The 16221-nt window shown below is 34.7% G+C and overlaps 1 protein-coding gene and 1 long non-coding RNA gene across 4 annotated transcripts in view; one reads left to right on the top strand and one right to left on the bottom strand.

Moving 5' to 3' along the window:
• LOC134712630 (cyclin-dependent kinase 17-like) overlaps positions 1-16221 on the bottom strand; it is a 77777-nt gene that overhangs the window by 39174 nt on the left and 22382 nt on the right. For 2 of the 3 annotated variants that reach the window (XR_010106306.1, XM_063574368.1), the window contains exon 1: positions 11308-11976. The exons of the other annotated variant lie outside the window; for it this stretch is intronic. Coding sequence is in view for 1 of the 2 variants with exons in the window: in XM_063574368.1 (XP_063430438.1) it covers positions 11308-11557 (250 nt within the window). In the remaining variant the exon portion in view is untranslated. Of the gene's footprint in view, positions 1-11307; positions 11977-16221 lie in introns of those variants that run through there. 3 annotated transcript variants of the gene reach the window in all.
• The window catches only part of LOC134712647 (uncharacterized), a 34983-nt gene that overhangs the window by 7695 nt on the left and 11067 nt on the right, over positions 1-16221 (top strand). The window contains exon 2 of the long non-coding RNA XR_010106307.1: positions 12620-12724. This is a non-coding gene — a long non-coding RNA (uncharacterized LOC134712647). The remainder of the gene's footprint in view (positions 1-12619; positions 12725-16221) is intronic.

Below are 16221 nucleotides of genomic sequence, written 5' to 3'. Positions count from 1 at the left end.
ATCTAGAACCTATCAATGGACACGACAGGATACAGAACATAAAACAATGACCCATATCAGTTAGTTATGTGGGGAGCCATGTTTACAAACATCTAGAACCTATCAATGGTCACTGCAGGATACAGAACATAAAACAATGACCCATATCAGTAGTTATGTGGGGTGCCATGTTTACAAACATCTAGAACCTATCAATGGACACTGCAGGATACAGAACATAAAACAATGACCCATATCAGTAGTTATGTGGGGTGCCATGTTTACAAACATCTAGAACCTATCAATGGACATGACAGGATACAGAACATAAAACAATGACCCATATCAGTAGTTATGTGGGGAGCCATGTTTACAAACATCTAGAACCTATCAATGGACACGACAGGATACAGAACATAAAACAATGACCCATATCAGTTAGTTATGTGGGAGCCATGTTTACAAACATCTAGAACCTATCAATGGACACGACAGGATACAGAACATAAAACAATGACCCATATCAGTTAGTTATGTGAGGAGCCATGTTTACAAACATCTAGAACCTATCAATGGACACGACAGGATACAGAACATAAAACAATGACCCATATCAGTTAGTTATGTGAGGAGCCATGTTTACAAACATCTAGAACCTATCAATGGACATGACAGGATACAGAACATAAAACAATGACCCATATCAGTAGTTATGTGGGGAGCCATGTTTACAAACATCTAGAACCTATCAATGGACACGACAGGATACAGAACATAAAACAATGACCCATATCAGTAGTTATGTGAGGAGCCATGTTTACAAACATCTAGAACCTATCAATGGACATGACAGGATACAGAACATAAAACAATGACCCATATCAGTAGTTATGTGAGGAGCCATGTTTACAAACATCTAGAACCTATCAATGGACACGACAGGATACAGAACATAAAACAATGACCCATATCAGTTAGTTATGTGGGAGCCATGTTTACAAACATCTAGAACCTATCAATGGACACGGCAGGATACAGAACATAAAACAATGACCCATATCAGTTAGTTATGTGAGGAGCCATGTTTACAAACATCTAGAACCTATCAATGGACATGACAGGATACAGAACATAAAACAATGACCCATATCAGTAGTTATGTGGGGAGCCATGTTTACAAACATCTAGAACCTATCAATGGACACGACAGGATACAGAACATAAAACAATGACCCATATCAGTAGTTATGTGAGGAGCCATGTTTACAAACATCTAGAACCTATCAATGGACATGACAGGATACAGAACATAAAACAATGACCCATATCAGTAGTTATGTGAGGAGCCATGTTTACAAACATCTAGAACCTATCAATGGACACGACAGGATACAGAACATAAAACAATGACCCATATCAGTTAGTTATGTGGGAGCCATGTTTACAAACATCTAGAACCTATCAATGGACACGGCAGGATACAGAACATAAAACAATGACCCATATCAGTTAGTTATGTGAGGAGCCATGTTTACAAACATCTAGAACCTATCAATGGACACGGCAGGATACAGAACATAAAACAATGACCAATATCAGTAGTTATGTGGGGAGCCATGTTTACAAACATCTAGAACCTATCAATGGACACGACAGGATACAGAACATAAAACAATGACCCATATCAGTAGTTATGTGGGGAGCCATGTTTACAAACATCTAGAACCTATCAATGGACACGACAGGATACAGAACATAAAACAATGACACATATCAGTAGTTATGTGGGGAGCCATGTTTACAAACATCTAGAACCTATCAATGGACACGACAGGATACAGAACATAAAACAATGACACATATCAGTAGTTATGTGGGGTGCCATGTTTACAAACATCTAGAACCTATCAATGGACACGACAGGATACAGAACATAAAACAATGACACATATCAGTAGTTATGTGGGGTGCCATGTTTACAAACATCTAGAACCTATCAATGGACACGACAGGATACAGAACATAAAACAATGACACATATCAGTAGTTATGTGGGGAGCCATGTTTACAAACATCTAGAACCTATCAATGGACATGACAGGATACAGAACATAAAACAATGACCCATATCAGTAGTTATGTGGGGAGCCATGTTTACAAACATCTAGAACCTATCAATGGACATGACAGGATACAGAACATAAAACAATGACCAATATCAGTAGTTATGTGGGGAGCCATGTTTACAAACATCTAGAACCTATCAATGGACACGACAGGATACAGAACATAAAACAATGACCCATATCAGTAGTTATGTGGGGAGCCATGTTTACAAACATCTAGAACCTATAAATGGACACGACAGGATACAGAACATAAAACAATGACCCATATCAGTAGTTATGTGGGGAGCCATGTTTACAAACATCTAGAACCTATCAATGGACACGACAGGATACAGAACATAAAACAATGACCCATATCAGTAGTTATGTGGGGAGCCATGTTTACAAACATCTAGAACCTATCAATGGACACGACAGGATACAGAACATAAAACAATGACCCATATCAGTTAGTTATGTGGGAGCCATGTTTACAAACATCTAGAACCTATCAATGGACATGACAGGATACAGAACATAAAACAATGACCCATATCAGTTAGTTATGTGGGAGCCATGTTTACAAACATCTAGAACCTATCAATGGACATGACAGGATACAGAACATAAAACAATGACCCATATCAGTAGTTATGTGAGGAGCCATGTTTACAAACATCAAGAACCTATCAATGGACACGACAGGATACAGAACATAAAACAATGACCCATATCAGTTAGTTATGTGGGAGCCATGTTTACAAACATCTAGAACCTATCAATGGACATGACAGGATACAGAACATAAAACAATGACACATATCAGTAGTTATGTGGGGTGCCATGTTTACAAACATCTAGAACCTATCAATGGACATGACAGGATACAGAACATAAAACAATGACCCATATCAGTAGTTATGTGGGGAGCCATGTTTACAAACATCTAGAACCTATCAATGGACATGACAGGATACAGAACATAAAACAATGACCCATATCAGTTAGTTATGTGGGAGCCATGTTTACAAACATCTAGAACCTATCAATGGACATGACAGGATACAGAACATAAAACAATGACCCATATCAGTAGTTATGTGGGGAGCCATGTTTACAAACATCTAGAACCTATCAATGGACACGACAGGATACAGAACATAAAACAATGACCCATATCAGTAGTTATGTGGGGAGCCATGTTTACAAACATCTAGAACCTATCAATGGTCACTGCAGGATACAGAACATAAAACAATGACCCATATCAGTAGTTATGTGAGGAGCCATGTTTACAAACATCTAGAACCTATCAATGGACACGACAGGATACAGAACATAAAACAATGACCAATATCAGTAGTTATGTGGGGAGCCATGTTTACAAACATCTAGAACCTATCAATGGTCACTGCAGGATACAGAACATAAAACAATGACCCATATCAGTAGTTATGTGGGGTGCCATGTTTACAAACATCTAGAACCTATCAATGGACACGACAGGATACAGAACATAAAACAATGACCCATATCAGTAGTTATGTGGGGAGCCATGTTTACAAACATCTAGAACCTATCAATGGTCACTGCAGGATACAGAACATAAAACAATGACCCATATCAGTAGTTATGTGAGGAGCCATGTTTACAAACATCTAGAACCTATCAATGGTCACTGCAGGATACAGAACATAAAACAATGACCCATATCAGTAGTTATGTGAGGTGCCATGTTTACAAACATCTAGAACATATCAATGGACACGACAGGATACAGAACATAAAACAATGACCCATATCAGTTAGTTATGTGGGAGCCATGTTTACAAACATCTAGAACCTATCAATGGACATGACAGGATACAGAACATAAAACAATGACCCATATCAGTAGTTATGTGGGGTGCCATGTTTACAAACATCTAGAACCTATCAATGGACACGACAGGATACAGAACATAAAACAATGACCCATATCAGTAGTTATGTGGGGTGCCATGTTTACAAACATCTAGAACCTATCAATGGACACTGCAGGATACAGAACATAAAACAATGACACATATCAGTAGTTATGTGGGGTGCCATGTTTACAAACATCTAGAACCTATCAATGGACATGACAGGATACAGAACATAAAACAATGACCCATATCAGTAGTTATGTGAGGAGCCATGTTTACAAACATCTAGAACCTATCAATGGACATGACAGGATACAGAACATAAAACAATGACCCATATCAGTAGTTATGTGGGGAGCCATGTTTACAAACATCTAGAACCTATCAATGGACACGACAGGATACAGAACATAAAACAATGACCCATATCAGTAGTTATGTGGGGAGCCATGTTTACAAACATCTAGAACCTATCAATGGACATGACAGGATACAGAACATAAAACAATGACCCATATCAGTAGTTATGTGGGGAGCCATGTTTACAAACATCTAGAACCTATCAATGGACACGACAGGATACAGAACATAAAACAATGACCCATATCAGTAGTTATGTGGGGAGCCATGTTTACAAACATCTAGAACCTATCAATGGTCACTGCAGGATACAGAACATAAAACAATGACCCATATCAGTAGTTATGTGAGGAGCCATGTTTACAAACATCTAGAACCTATCAATGGACACGACAGGATACAGAACATAAAACAATGACCCGTATCAGTTAGTTATGTGAGGAGCCATGTTTACAAACATCTAGAACCTATCAATGGACACGACAGGATACAGAACATAAAACAATGACCCATATCAGTAGTTATGTGGGGAGCCATGTTTACAAACATCTAGAACCTATCAATGGACACGACAGGATACAGAACATAAAACAATGACCCAGTATCAGTAGTTATGTGAGGAGCCATGTTTACAAACATCAGTATCCTTGATGGAATATTTATATTCAAATCATAGATTCTTAGCTAAACTGAACTGCATTAACTTAAGTAACCTATTTCATTAAGTCTGAAGTTAGATTTATCATCATCAAGATCTTCCAAAGGCAGAATGGTGCATCAGCATGTTTACAATGTTTCAGGGCATCTTTAGGAAAATGACCCTCTGATTTGTACTGACAGTAATAAGACTAATTAAATGATTGATTGATTGTTGGTGTTTACTGCCACATTCAGTACTCTTAACTATATCAGGGTGGCCAGTCTTTTCAACGGTTGAGATAGCCACATTCATTACTCTTTACTATATCAGGGTGGCCAGTCTTTTCAACGGGTGAGATAGCCACATTCAGTACTCTTTACTATATCAGGGTGGCCAGTCTTTTCAACGGTTGAGATAGCCACATTCATTACTCTTTACTATATCAGGGTGGCCAGTCTTTTCAACGGTTGAGATAGCCACATTCATTACTTTTTACTATATCAGGGTGGCCAGTCTTTTCAACGGTTGAGATAGCCACATTCATTACTCTTTACTATATCAGGGTGGCCAGTCTTTTCAACGGGTGAGATAGCCACATTCATTACTCTTTACTATATCAGGGTGGCCAGTCTTTTCAACGGTTGAGATAGCCACATTCATTACTCTTTACTATATCAGGGTGGCCAGTCTTTTCAACGGTTGAGATAGCCACTTTCAGTACTCTTTACTATATCAGGGTGGCCAGTCTTTTCAACGGTTGAGATAGCCACATTCATTACTCTTTACTATATCAGGGTGGCCAGTCTTTTCAACGGTTGAGATAGCCACTTTCAGTACTCTTAACTATATCAGGGTGGCCAGTCTTTTCAACGGTTGAGATAGCCACTTTCAGTACTCTTAACTATATCAGGGTGGCCAGTCTTTTCAACGGTTGAGATAGCCACTTTCAGTACTCTTAACTATATCAGGGTGGCCAGTCTTTTCAACGGTTGAGATAGTCTGCATACCCAGGAAGAACCATCAGCCTTGAGCAAGTTTGGTTTTTTAGACAGACAGTGCACTAACATTGACTATAAACCAGACCTTGCAGTCATAAAACTTTCAAGCATGATTTTTGTACTCCGACTCAAGAATCAACCAATCAAAATACTGGATTTTGTGTTTTGAGCACTTATTTTGTACTCAGAGTACTGAGTAAAGTTTTATGACCACCAGGCCAGGTTGTTAACATCTCATTGTCCTGCCTGCTACTAAAAGTTCCTTTTATATATGATATAAAACTTAACCTTCAAATGCACATAATCAACAATAGAGACTATTAGAAGCATATTTCAATCAGCAAGGGAATGTTTTTTATTCTTTAATTGTTTATTATCTCTTCTTATTCTGTTATCCAACATGCTGAAAGCCATCTAGACAATAACAAACATTTGCAATGTCCCCAATGAGTCTGTGAGCTAAATAGTATCATCCAACAAATTTCTTTTAAAACTGCACAAACCCCTCCACAAAAATAGATCAATCAATTGTATTATTTCATTTAAGGTCCCCAGGGAGGAAGGACAAAGATAAAATCATACAAAAACAATGCAGATCAAACTAACATGTGTATCTCTTTAGTAATTCCTGGTTAATGTGAACATGGTGAATGTGGGCTATAAATGATAAGAGCAACCTTTTGCAGGCACGGATCCAGAGGGGGGAGGGGGGGGGGGGTTCCGGGGATTGGAACCCCCCTTTTTTTTTGGACAATCAATGCATTTGAATGGGGACATATAGTTGAAACCCCCCTATTTGTCCTGGGTTAGGAACCCCCCTTTTTAAAATGGCTGGTTCCGCACCAGTTTTGCATCTCTTTCATTCATAAATGCTTGATATGCTTGACATTCTTATCTTCAATTTTTTTGAAATGTTTTTTTGTTCTGAATCTTTTTAAAAATAAAAATTGCCAATGTGTGTATAAAAGGTTAAAATCAACCACATTATTTTTCAACTGTTTATGATCTTTCTAATCATATTTTTTTCAGAGTCTGTTTCACTGTTATCAGTGAGATTACTAGATGTGCTAAATTAAAAAAAAATCTAGTAAAGTTCAATATGAGTTATTTTCAAGACATGCATGTGCTACTTGCTTATAGCAGGTAAAAATCCATAAACTAACCTTGACACAGAAAGTACCTTAAGTATCAGATATATTATGGCTAATATTTCTATTACAAACAGGAAATCAGCTGTTTCAAGGTTTATTTACTTTAAAAAGATGACATAATTATATTGCTCTGTCATTAGTTTTTTAATGTCAAGATGAAATAGGATTATCTACACTTCAAAAACCAAACACATTTTGATTTTAAAATTAATTATATAAACTGTTCAAATGGTTAATAGATTACCGTACAAAAATTTGTCATTTCAATATTAGTCAATGGTAAAGATATATTCATTGTTATATTTCTACATTGGCTAGAGGTATAGGGGGAGGGTTGAGATCTCATAAACATGTTTAACCTCAACCTAATTTTGCTCCTGTCCCAAGTCATGCCTATGGCCTTTGCCAGTCTTGTATGATTTTTAATTTTAGTTTCTTGTGTATAATTCAGAGTTTAGTATGAGGTCCATAATATCACTGTACTAGTATACATATTTTTAAGGGGCCACCGTAAGGACAACTACGGGTGCGGGAATTCTTGCTACATTGAAGACCCATTGTGGCCTTCGGCTGTTGTCTACTCTATGGTCAGGTTGTTGTCGCTTTGACACATTCCCTATTTCCTTTCTCAATTTTATTGCTATATATTGCTATATATATATAGTGCCCTATATATATGAATATGATGGCATTTACAAAAGAGGGGGTTTCCAACCATATGTACCCATTCTAATGACTCGATCGTACAAAATAGGGGGGTTCCAACCCCAATACTTCCCCCCCTCCTGGATCTGTCACTGGATTATGTGTCAAAGTAGGATCATCTTCCTTTACTGACTGTTAGATTGTAAACTAGCATGCTAAAAAATAAAGGTCATGTTCATGGCAGGGTTCATTATATTTATACCTGCCATTAAACATGTCCTCATTCAAATATCCATGTAATATTTGCCACTGGATATAAAACATCAGTATTAATCCAAAGGAAAAAACTCTTTCTTTAACATTAAAATTTCATACCTATAAATAAACTACCTATGTGAACTGAATAATGCAATCAAAGCCAGGTGCGGTGTGTAGGTATTTTTTTTATAGAACATATAATCTTTCAAACTATCATGCAAGCATGTGCAAACAAGCATTTTTGTTGCACTTCATTTGCATGATAAATCAGGATGTTATTCAAAAAAGTTCTTTAAATGACAGCCAATCTGCTACCAACTAAAATGGGGCGAGATCATTATGTGATACATTCTTATTCATTTGAGCCCCTTCATGTTGATGAAAGGGTTCTTATTGGGAAAAAAGTATAAGCATCTCCCCTTTATTAGGAATTAGAATTGCATGCCCATATTACAAACAAACATTTGTTATAAGAATCACAGGTTATACTATGTAACCAGAAATAGTTGGACAATACCAGTGGCGGATCCAGAACTTTTCATAAGGGGGGCCCGCTGACTGACCTAAGGGGGGGGGGGGGGTCCTGTCATGCTTCAGTGATTCCCTATATAATCAACAAAATTCTTCCCACAAAATTTTTTTTGCCCCCTGGATCCACCTATGAATACAAAATAAGGAGATAGGGTATGATTGCATAGGAACAAATATCAACTAGAGTCCGATGGTGAAGGATGTAATCAAAAGTCTGCAAATTTGAGTCAAACCCATACTGTTTATAGTAAGACCCCTGAGCTATTTGATTATTGTGCCACAAAAAGGGGGGTATGAAATGATAAAGCTTGTGAAGGGTAAGAGTTCTATCATTATGTGAGAGGGGGTAGGAGGGGTCCTGATCCCGTAATCCTGGGCTTAAAAACATGAAATCCCAAAATCCTGGGCTTAAAAACATGAAATCCTGAAATCCGGGCTTAAAATCATGAAATACATTAAAGGATTCCCCGATCCCGGAAGGATCAATCCCAAAATCCTGAGCTTAAAAACACTGGATCCCAGAGAACCGATAAAGGTCCTATCCCCCCTCTTATATATAAACAATGATTTTCTCCTGATTTTACTGATAATTTCACAGAATAATAAGGATATAGAACTATAAACAGATAAATACATAGAAAAGAATTTTGTCATAACTGCTGGGTAATTTATTTTTCAGTTCTGATTATTATCTAAGAATAACCTTAGCTGACAGCAAACTTGCATTGATCTTGAAAGATTTGCACTGCTCTTCAGAATTTTTTTCTTGACAGTTAAGTTGAGATGTTCAACAAATAGGTCAAAGATGAAACCTAAGAAAGATTCCAAAGGAATAGGTCAACATGATAAGGCCCCACATGAATTATCTCTATAGGAAATGTCTAGATCATATGCAGCATGGTTCTGGTGTCTTATCTTTATATGATACACAGCACTTAGTTTACATTCAATATCAATTAATCAACTAAAACTGATATAAAACATATTTTAGGGTCAAGGTGGAATAAATATTGCACTTAACCAAACATTGCTGAATCCAGCATTATCAAAAGTAATAAAACCTGCAGTAACTAAGTTACTGCTTAGTTACTGCAATGTACCATATAGTGCTTAAATCATATTTCAAATTGATTTTCAGGAGAAAGAGTTGAATATTTATATTGATAACTAAGTTTAAGAAATGTATTTTTTTCAAATATGAAAATTTCTTTAATCAGTTAAAGCAATTTCATTTGTTTCTTTAGTACATGTAATGTGAATGTTTCTTTTGTCTGAAATATCATCAACACCTTCTTGAATTTGAGAACAGAAAACATACTATTAGTCTTCCTTTGATATACCGTATAGCGGGTTATTTTCGCGGGTGTAAAATTTCGCGTTTTTCATTGAATAAGGTATACGAAAAATTTTGGTGGTTATTATTTTGGCGGACTCAACATTTTTAACATTACCTTTGCATGTACACTTTTAAATTGGCAGAATTTATTTTGGCGATTTTGTTCTATCCGCGAAAATAAGCGAAAATTTACACCCCGCGAAAATAACCCGCTATACGGTATGGGTGATTTATAAATATGTCATACTGTATAGAAAGCTGTTACAAGGCCAAATTCAAGGCTCAACAAAATGTGAAACAATTCAAAAGAGAAAACAAACAACCTATGCTTAAAACTAACAAATTAAAGTTAATACAGCAGATAGCAATCAGCAACAACACATAAAGAAGGTGTCAGGGTGAAACATGTTTCTGAGGGCTGAACCCTCCTTTTGAACAGTCAAATGTTGCTGCATGCATAGCTGCCCAATAACCCTTTTCCAGTGCTTTGAATTAATTGAATAACAAAAGCCACTCAATTCATTATGTTCATATGAGTACAGAGATTGATAGTTTTTATTTTACTTCCTTATAATTTTCTTTTTATCTATGCATTGTGTACAATCAATGAAAAAGAGATATCTTTATTATATCAAATCTGTCAAAATTCACTCTCTTATAGAACATTGTAGAACTCAGGTAATCAATCAAAATTTAAAATATAGAGCACCCTAAGCTGAGGTTACCACAGTCTTTTGAAGATGATACAATAGTCATACCATGCATGAAATGATTTACCTTCATCAAGAACACTTGAACCCAAACATTTTAAGTATTTCAGTAAATCATTTTAGTTCTGATGCACTGGCATCTAAGCAGCTGATACCCTCAAGAGACATAAGTCCACCAGCAGTGGTATTATGACTCTGAGTGCTTGTGAATGAAATTTACACCTTATAACTTTTGTTGAAGTGTTCTTAAAAAATAGCAGAGTTTCATTCAATTTTCACTTATTTTCACAGAATTTTGAACAAAATCACCAAAATAAATACTGCCAATTTAAAAGTGTACATGCAAAAGTATTGATAAAAAAAAATTGTATACCTATATTCAATGGAAATCGCGAAATTTTGCACCTGCGAAAAATAACCTACTATAATACGGTAATATCTGAAGATGACAATATATTCGTGAAATATATAAAGTAAATTTCTATTTACCGGTACACTTTTTAGTTTAAAATGAAACTTTTTGTACCTCCAAGGTGTTCTTTCTGAAATCTTTATAATGTTCAAATGATAAATTACAGAACTGCTGTAAAAGCTGATGACCATTGCCTATCCTTAAAATTAAGTTCTATGATATTGTTAATAAATTTCAAAAAGAAAACAATTATAATTTATAAAAAAAATTACCTAATCTGGCATTTCTAGGCAATGTATGATTTTTGTCGTGTTCTTCCTTTAACTTTGGCGGAGTAACAGCAATGTTTGTTGTGGGAACAGGTGATCTCTGTGAGGAACTATCCGACCGGGACCAAAGATTCCTAATCCGACTTATTAAAGATAAAGAACGACTAAACGGTTTCTTTTTCTCTAACTTTTGTAATGTGAGCACTTTCCTTTGTCGAAAACTACGACTTTCAAATTGATGCATTTTATCCATGTGAATTTCAGGTCCTTTATTTTTATTATTCAATTAATTAAAACACACTTTCATTTTACACAAACACTTCCTGATTCTTGTATATCCTTTCACAATAATATTTGTACTTCACTTATGTAACGTCCATTTCTAGTAAGATCATATAAATATAAGCTGAACGTTCATAATCACTTAATCTAGTTTATCTTTCAAAACTATTTTCCAATCAACAAACTCTTTTGACTCATGTAAAAAAACAATTTCATCTAAACACCAGGACTTAATGTGTAAAATTAGTCTTGTCAATTTCCTGAGAGGAAGTGACCAATTTGCAAGGAAACAATATTGTATCACCATTCATATAGCAAACATACAGATGTAAATAGCAGATGTTACAATAAATGACCAGTAATGTCCAGTATTTCCAAGGATTGGTCACTCTCCATTTTAATCACAGTATGATGAATATTAGGGACTATATAACATGTCAATAGTTTAAATTACCTCCTATTATTTACAATATCCTAATGACAATACTTCATATTGATTATTACTCCCTCAAGTATTATCACACAATTATTACGCTTCTGTTTCAATAAAAATTGTCATCAAATGGTGATACCAAATATTGCACAACTATCTTCTCCCAACTACCTTCCAATAATTATATTGGCAAATGAAATTCTAAAGCATATCTTCAAACACTAATATTTCAAATTAAGTTTCAACTTTTTGATCACTTAACGTTGCCTTTTGTATGAAATTCTCTTCACTTTCATTTATATTCTAATTGTTATTTTTTGACTGATCACTGAAGACAGGATATTCCTCTACCGCTTAGTAAAATTATCCTGTTTTTTCCAGTAAAATCAAATGTAATTTCATTCACAATTATCCTGTATTACCGCTTCAATATTCAAAAATAATTTGATCAAAAGCTTGTTCAGAAAATCTAAAACATTTGTACAATTTATCCATCACACGGCTTGAGGAATTATAGTGGCCTTCCCTGGAAATCTGCTTCCATTCACATTGAAGTTTGTACACAAATAAATGTAAAACAAACCAGTAATCAAGAATTAGATAGAATGTAATCCAAGCCTTTCTTCAAAGACCTGTGGTAACTTCTGCCATGGCCATGATGCTACAGAAGATAATTGTAAAGATAGGAAGCAGATAGAGTATCAGGTTGTTTTATATGTTTAATCTTGTCTTATCTTGTACAGAACATTCTGCCATCAAAATCTGTTTTAACATTAACTTCATTTAAAATAAATTCGCTGTTTTAACTCTTTTTCATCCATGTGGAATATGACTTTTCTGCACTGTTCTTTAAATTTGATCTTTTGAAGGTAAATGAGATATGGTATATCTGATTATTATATTATGATAATTTGTATTTACCACTTTAAAAACAGACATGAATTTAGAAGTCAAGAGATTAATAACTCCTACAGGAGTTAAAAGAAATGTAGAAAATGTTTTGCAAGATTTAAGACAAGTTTACTATATCTTAAACCCATCACAAAGGTTAACCACATGTATAGAATGTGTAAATAGCACTTAAAACAGGGAACTGAGGGTTCATTCAAATAAATAATGAATATGTCCATGGAACACAGATGATGTCCTAGCTTGTATTAAACATTATTAAGGGACATTAAACGTGACCCTAACCAAATTCATGCTTAATCTGAATTTAGTCGTAAAATTAAGCGTTGTGTATAAGTTTTATAACATTTGGTTGAGGCAAACTTAAGATGGAAAATAGAAAGAAAATTTCAGCAATTTTTCAATTCGTAAAGGAACATAACTCTAGAACGGTAATAGTGAAGTCACCAAAATTCAAATGTAATCTGTCTTTTGTAGTAATAAGCATTGTGAATAAGATTTAATTAATGTAAACTAAAGTTAGAAAATGCACACCAATTTTGTGGCAGACATACAGATGGACAAAGGTTAAACTTCATAATCGGAAAGGAGTAGGGGCAATAAGGCCCTTATTTGGCCCAAAAATTACTGCAAATTTAAAAGTTATCATACATATTTTTAAATTACTGAAAACTTGACTAAGGTATAAGGTACTAAGAAAAACAAAACAAATTTGACATCGAACAAGTTACCATGGCAACAAATCATGACCTAATTTGCATATTTTGTTAAATTTCGTGATTTTCCTTGTTTTTTCATCAAATTTAAGTATATTTTAGATTGAAAAAGTCTGTGCGCACCCAAGAAACAACTTTATATTTGGTGAGATTATGCCAATAGTTACAATAAAGCTTCTGTTAAATAATTTTGTTGTTTCTCGGCTGCGCAGGATGTTTCCTCAACGATAATAATGATAGAAAACTGCATAAATTTTGTATTTTTCATCGTTTTTGTGAAAACAGTACATATTATGATGTAATTGCGATGTCATCAGATAAAAATCTTTCTGTTTTTAATTTATATTTCTTGACCCTATGCATTTCTGAACATTATGTGCCAATTTGAAATGGTTATCAAACATTTTATTTTCTTGGGCCAAAACTAGGCCTTATTGCCCCTACTCCTTTATACCTCTGCTATGGCAGGGGGCATAAAAATATCTATTTCAGAACTTTTGTCCTAGATTATATTATTACAAACTGGTGTTTTGACTTTGCTTAAGAAACCAGGTAGCCTTCCTTGCCATGAATATACCATTAGTATAATAATATTGAAGCTTGATTCGAATTTGGGGTTATCTTGGTGAAGGCAATGTTACGTGAATGTACCATAAAATAATATACTGATGTTTATTAAGATTCAAAGAACTAGCCTATGGATGTTGGAACTTGGAAGTTTACTAAACATGTCTCACTCAATTTCATGTAACACAAACTGTGTGTGAATCATAACTTTGGACGGTCATTACACCAAGCTTAAAAAATCCATATAAATGAATTGATTAAGATGAAATGACCAACAAATCATATCAAACAAACTGAAATCATAACCTAAAAGACAAAACATATACACCAACAACAAACATTAAGTGCACAGACTGAACAAATACTACTGTGGATTCATTTATTTTCGTGGGTATCAATTTTCGTGGTTTGAGGAAAATTTACATATTCGTGGATATTTAATTTCGTGGTTTTGGCAAAGTCTACACTCATTCCTTTAGAAAATTGGTTATTCGTTGAACATTTGAATTCATGGTTCTCCTGTACCCACGAAATTCACGAAAATTGGTATCCAACGAATATTAATGAATCCACAGTATCAAGGGTTCATGTAAATAAGGTCAATGTCAGATTATCACTGCCAGACAGATATATACACCTTACAATCATACCATACAATGAATAAAGTAAGCCTATTGCTACTAGTATTTGAGAAACAGACAAAATTACAAAAAATAAACAGGCCCGTAGCCAGGAATTTCTAAAGGGGGGTTTGTTGGACTCAATAACTCGACTTTAACAGTCACAATTCAAACAGAACATTGACTTTAACAGTGCTTATTTGTTTTCAAGGGGGGGTTCGGACAGGGGGGATTCGTCTGAACCCCCTGAACCGCCCTGGCTACGGGTATGATAAACATTGACCAATGAACCATGAAAGGTCAAATGAATATAATAATGGTATGATTGCCAAGGAGACAACTCTCCACAAGAGACGAAATGACACAGAACCTAGACAGACAACATGTTCACCATGCAATTATTCCACTCTAAATAAAGTTGACCAATATTGCAAAGTATCTTAGAAAAAAAGATATAACCATGAAAACTTAACATTGACTTAAGAACCATGAAAATGAGGTCAAGTTCAGATGAACCATGCCTGACAGACATTAACACCTTCCAATTATTCATTACACGAAATATAAGTCAACGTTCTCTCTACTCACAAAGAACAAGTATAAAATTCTTGTTTCTGAACTTTTACATTATCTGCTTTAGTTTTTCACTTCCATTGTTTCATCTTTAATTTGTTTCAAACACATGTACAAATGATATTTTCTTCCTGGCAAATGAAGTGAAATTGATATACTTATACTCTTATTTCAAATCTTGCATTTTATATTGAAATTATTCTTTTGAAATATCTAAAATAGCATATTCAATACAATGACACATATGATCTCCATATATGATATATGAGTTTTTAATATTATAAAATAACCATTTGATATTTCCTAAAAGTTTACAACAAATCTCCTTTATATATGCCCAAGGTTACAGAACATAAGGGCAACCCTAATAGTTATCTAACAAACAGAATATGTTACTTTTAAATATTGAACCAATAGATTAGATGAAAGTCAGCCACAGAAAGCAATCAATTATGCACTAGGTACCATTTAGATTGTCTTCAGGAAGAATTGTTTTGATCAAATTTACCACCTCACTTATATTGTTTGTCTTGGAAAATACATTTTCATTCATAAAAACCTGCCTCATGAGAATAACAGATACTTCACAGCCAATCCCCTAGCATTGATTCCTGATTGTACCACAGCCATTCACAAATACCTTATTGATAGAATTCACCATGTAAACATAACAGATAACAGACTGTTTACATATGCACCAGCAAATCAAATTGTTGTCTTTTATTCAGGTTTATTTAATTAAAATTAGTATTTTGTGGATTTCTGGAGTTCATCAAACTCTGACTGCTGATAAATACTGTAGTAAAATATAAAAAAA

Source organism: Mytilus trossulus, chromosome 1, assembly GCF_036588685.1.
Source record: "Mytilus trossulus isolate FHL-02 chromosome 1, PNRI_Mtr1.1.1.hap1, whole genome shotgun sequence".
Lineage (NCBI taxonomy): Eukaryota > Metazoa > Mollusca > Bivalvia > Mytilida > Mytilidae > Mytilus > Mytilus trossulus.
This window is presented reverse-complemented; position numbering and strand designations above follow the sequence as displayed.